The 5618-nt window shown below is 34.1% G+C and overlaps 1 protein-coding gene across 1 annotated transcript in view; it reads left to right on the top strand.

Annotated features, from left to right (window-relative positions):
- The window catches only part of LOC105622304 (tetratricopeptide repeat protein 4), a 2721-nt gene extending 957 nt beyond the window's left edge, over window positions 1-1764 (top strand). Inside the window, exons 2-6 of the mRNA XM_012203724.1 lie at window positions 561-732; window positions 806-998; window positions 1084-1364; window positions 1438-1602; window positions 1680-1764. Coding sequence (XP_012059114.1) covers window positions 561-732; window positions 806-998; window positions 1084-1364; window positions 1438-1602; window positions 1680-1764 — 896 coding nt within the window. The remainder of the gene's footprint in view (window positions 1-560; window positions 733-805; window positions 999-1083; window positions 1365-1437; window positions 1603-1679) is intronic.
- The last annotated feature ends 3854 nt before the right edge of the window (window positions 1765-5618 follow it).

Genomic DNA, 5618 nt, shown 5'->3' on the forward strand with positions numbered 1-5618 from the left:
AAGTTAACGTTAAACGTTAACTTAACTTTAACTTTAAGTTAACTAACCAAACTAAACTAATAACGACTACTATACTAAGTATTACTTCTTNTGTATATTAACTTAATATATATATATATATATATATATATATATATATATATATATATATATATTCCAAAAGATATCTTCAAGATATTTTTTGACATCTTTTAGACCTGCATGTTGTCTGATACATGATAACTTTTATATACACAATGAGTCATTCATATCTTATAGATTAATTCAAGAATTAATTTTTATCACTTTTATAAATATATAAAAATTATTAGATATGTAGTTTCTACACATAACATCCTTAAAGAGTATTTGCAAAAATATATATTATAAAAAAAAGGAAAGAATAGAGACTATTATTTATTTAAGTACTCCTAATATTTCAAAGAAAAATGTGCAGGACATAAGTGTTCCAATCGTATGTACTATTATGGAGTAATATTCATTGTTGTTCTCGTTATTCATACGCAGAGAATATGTTGTTTGCTTCCTATGCAACATATATATATATACTTTTAATGCAGAATTGGCGAATAATTACAAGGAGGATGGAAACTTTAATTATAAGTATAAAAAGTATCGTCTTGCTATTCTTGGTTATACAACAGGGATAAAAACTAAATGTAAAGATGACAATTTGATGGCTCAGCTTTACAATAACAGAGCCGCAGCACATTTCATGTTGCAAAATTACAGGCAAGCCTTCTGATAGATTGCATTGAATGATTAATATTAATGATAAAAGTTTTTAATATAATAAAAATTATAGATCATGTTTGAATGACTGTAAATTGGCTTTAAAGCTTAAGTCACAATATCCAAAGGCTTTGAGTCGAGCTGCCACTTGTAGTTTCCACATTAAAGATTATGACCAATGCATTGATTTATGCGATCAGTTTCTTGATCAAAATCCAACTGATAAAACAATATCGAAATTAAGATCTAATTCTGTAATTGCAAAAGTAAGCTATATTAATAAATATTGATGTAAAAGTTAAGTTACAAAAGTTTCCATTCTTAATGTTATCGATTATTTTGTTCACAAAGGAGCGTTTACAAAGAGATAAGAGAAAGCAAGAAAGAACAGAGAAAAAATCAGATAAGGAGGATGAAAAATTGTTAGAAACAATTTCTCGAAAAGGTATTAATTTAGAATTGACGAATGATAAACAAAAGTTAGAATTAAGAGATTTAGAGCCTCAAGTACCGCAAATAGCACAAAGCAGAGTACACTTCGACGAGAAGGACAAGCTTGTGTGGCCAGTAATGATTTTATATCCAGAGACTCAGCAAACTGATTTTATACAAAATTTTCATGAAGATACGTTGTATGTCTTTTTATCAAAATACATTATACGTTATATAATTATACTATTAAAAAATATTTTTAATTGTTTATAGATTAATTGAACAGTTAATCGAACTATTCGAAGAACCCCCTGAATGGGATGTAAAACATTGTTATACTATAGAAAATATAAATGTATATTTTGAAGGAAAAAACAAATGTTCCATTCATAAAGTAGACATCCAGTCCACGTTGAATGAAATATTACGAGACAAACAGTGAGTTTACTAGCAGTGTTTTATAAGTAAACCCATAAGCCGAAAAGCTTATTTTAATGTCAAAATTAATCTTTCAGGTTCATAGTTCGCGGCGGTACACCTGCTTTCTTGATACTTGTAAAATCCAGTGAAGCTGAGAAACATTTCTTAGCAAATTATTAAGTACCTGTATTATATTATACGTATATTGCACGTATTGTATACATTATTAATTGAAAATAAAATTTACAATGATGTATCAATGATGCATTTTATATATCTTTGTATAATAAATATATTTTGTAATAAAAAAATACATAATACAGAAATTTTCTCCTATAAACTCGCGTATTTTACATTTACATTGTCAAAATTTGAAGCAAACATCAAGCAGACCGCGTATCTATAGAATTGCCAAAAAATTGCGAGTGAAAAAACTAGTTTCCTCAAAAAATTTTATCTAACACGAAGACCTAAAAAGGCTTTCTTCCATGCGAAACGTAACATATGAACGAAAACGGTCAAAAATTTGTGATCGTTCCTGGGTTCGTTTGTGTAAAAAAGTAGAAATACCAATGTGCCTTTTAGATCGCTTTGCGATAAAAAAACCATCTGTCTGGTAAAAGACTGGCGAGTTCCCCTTTGGCTTCGAAACTCCCGCGCGTGTTCGTGTTCGTGTATACACGGTTAAAAATTTGTGGCGGTCGTTCTCTTTTGTACAAAAGAATAGCAGTACCATTGCATTCTCTCCTTGAGACGCTTCACGAGAAGAAAAAGTAGCTTGTTACGGGCTGGGACCCGGAAGAGCATCGTTCAGCTCGGAACACCCCGCGTGTGGGAGCAAAAACGCGGTTAAAAATTCGGTGTGGTTATCTTTGCGGTTTTTTTTTTCTACAAAAAGTACGAAAATAGCTCCCTCCAGGAGTCGGGGACCAGGAAAAGAATATAGTTTCCTGAATATCATGGACTGACAATGAACAATTTCCTAAAAGTCGTGAGATCGCAGAGAAAAGAATGGCTTTCTAAGAAAACCTTCATCGTAGGCTGATGAAAGACTTTCTATTTCAATATTATGACTATCCCCATATTCTTAACCACTTTTTTACTCATATATTACTTAGAACCATCGGTCCATCGTTTGAAAAAAAAGGGATTTTGTTTTCGTCCCTTTTTTTTACTATTACTGCAGTCCAAGAGAGTTGTGAATATGAATTTCATAAAAAATCGGCAACCTGGAAGAGAATTGTGTATAAATTTTTTCAAAATTTATCAAGATTTTTTCTTAATAAATTGTTTACTTTAAAAGGAGAGAAGGAGCGCGTTTTATTTTTCTTGCAATTTGTTCTCCGTAGCATGATCGGTAAGCGACAGGGGGTCGCCGATCGGAAAGTGGTGCCACCTGCAGCACCTGTCTACGTCAGGTGAGAATAAAGAGGAGCCGCAGTAGCCTGAAATTCAGTTGAGCCGACGCCGTGGGACACGTGTGTACATTATCTCGATTCCGGTCGCCGCGGAAATTCTATTGAACTCGCGACCGGTTCGGCGCTGAAACGCTCGCCGTGCGAGCAAAGAGAACAAATCGGTGAGGGATCCTACTAAAAGAGACACAGGGAAGGTCGGCGTGTCGCAAAGACCACCGTTAGTTCAGGACCTTCAAGGTCTATCGTTGGTGGAAAGGAGAGAGGAAGAGTGAGACGCGGCAGACGAAGGAACGTGCATGACGGTCGCAGCGGAGCAGCGGAACGGGACGCAAACGATGCTAAAGCGATGCAGGTAAAATTCCTCGCGTTACTCTCTTGCTCCTCGCGGAAATACCCGCGCCCCGCGCGAATCCCTTTTCGATACGACCGGCTTTGTTTCGTCGATGCGCGACGCTCAGTGACGCTAGTCCGTCGCGTCGCGTTGCGTCGCGTCGCACCTGCGTCGCGCTGCACCGGAGCGAGTCGAATCAACGACGCTCGTGATTATAAAATAACGTGAGGAAAAAACTGCTTTATCTTTTTTTCGAAAGGGCGAAACTAATAACAGTTTATGTTTCAGCGAAACTTTCAATAAACTTTTCCCGATTCTTTGACTCGTTCGCGTTACAATATTGTATTCAGTCGACTATATATTTATATTAATCTTTTTTCATTGTTTGTAACTTTTCATTTATTTTTAAATTGTTATTTCTGTTAAATTGTTATTTCTGTAAAAATATGTTATGTTACATAGTTAAATAGAAGTGATACATTAGGTTATTAAAAGCTTGTTTGTAATCTTTTTTTCTTCTGTAATTTAATACAGAATACAAAAAAAAGATTATTGCATATTTAAATTCAGCTCACCTCCTACATTTTAGTCATCCAATCCGGAGATGCGTTAAAAAGGTGATGCTGGGACACTTTCAAACTTTCTCAAGTTTTTATGTAGGCATTTTTAGTGATCAATCATTTAGAAAGTGTATCTTATCTTTGAATATTGGATATAATTAAAAATTTTAAACTTTTAATAATTAAATGATTATATGTGAAATGCAATTAATGTATTTCTTGCTACATAACATTTAATTTAAATTTTTCTTGTTTACAGATAACGAATTTAACTTATAAAAATATTTGGTTAATATTGAAATATATTAAACTTGACATTTTAATATTGAATATTAATGTGTGAGTTTATTTAGATTATTTTACGTCTAGACAAAAAATTCCGTGTACGTTTCGGTCGCTATTTAATCCCTTCAGATTCTGCGTACATTATAATGTTTATCATTAAATTTGAAAATATTATCCGTTGAAATTATTTAATTTAAAAATTATTTATTCTATCGACATCATTTGAAATCTAATAATGTATATTGGAAAAATAGTCAAAATTTTGAAAAAATTAATTGTCTAGTAAGTAAAATCACTAAAATATTAAAGTGCTCATGAATTGAATTTTAAAGAAATCTTTTTTTAATATGGTTTCAATAAAAAATTAGGTTTGGAGGAATAATCTTTAAATATATTAAACGCGGTGCATCAAACTGATTCACCGTAATTTAAAAAACCAATATCAAATTCTGTTTTCACGCGCCGCTCTTGAATTTGCATTTGTGTCGGTGACCATTGTCTCATCTTTATTTCAAAATAAAGCGAGGAATGCGCAATGATAATGAGCCGATCTGCGCGAGATCGACGTGTCGCGCACAATGCCATTAGTACACAACAATGTAACTATGTCGGGCATTAAATTATTCATGGGATAGCTGTTGCATCGCGTCCGCGACGATCGGCGCATCGCGGCGCGCATTCCACGTTGCATGACAAAAGTTTTACATTTGAATGCGATCTGGCTCGTTACGGTGCGATTTTACAAAAATTGAAAGCCGCCGGTTCCACCCGGTAGAACTTCGATGGATCCGCTTTTTCTGGGTCAAGTCGAAACAGATCATCAGGGCTGGATTCGATCTCGTGTGTGTGCTTCTTTGTCGCGTCGATCGGGGAGAATCGTGGAGAATCGTGGAGAATCGCATCGCTCGGAATTCGTAGGGCATTTCGAAGGACATTTCGTAGGGAGGAGAGACACCCTGTGGTCGATTGTGTGTCCTAGTTTTACGCAGGATGCACCAGGTGCTATGATGCATCTCTCTGTCTGATATCCCGGGGGTAATATGTGTCGACGAAGTTGCGTCACGATGTGCGAGGCACGCACATCGTACGGCAAGAAAAATGCGCGAACGGACCGATCGTCGAACCGGTTATAACGACGAGTCAACATCCAGCGGACCGAGAGAAAGAAATGATATGGAGAATATCATGTATTCGATCTTCGAAAAACGAAGTAAATGTAAAAATAAAACAAATATTTGCACGTTAAAATTAAAATTATCTATAGATCTTAAAATAACATAAAGATAAAAAAAAGCATAAAGATATAAAAAATAAAAATAAAATTATTTAAGTTTTAAGCAGTTTTAATTTGCTATCAGTATTTATTAAGATCTTTCTGAAATATCTATCAATATTATTAAATTGCATGTCAATTTGTGATATTATTACTCTAATTCTGTT

This window comes from Atta cephalotes, assembly GCF_000143395.1.
Source record: "Atta cephalotes unplaced genomic scaffold scaffold00043, whole genome shotgun sequence".
Lineage (NCBI taxonomy): Eukaryota > Metazoa > Arthropoda > Insecta > Hymenoptera > Formicidae > Atta > Atta cephalotes.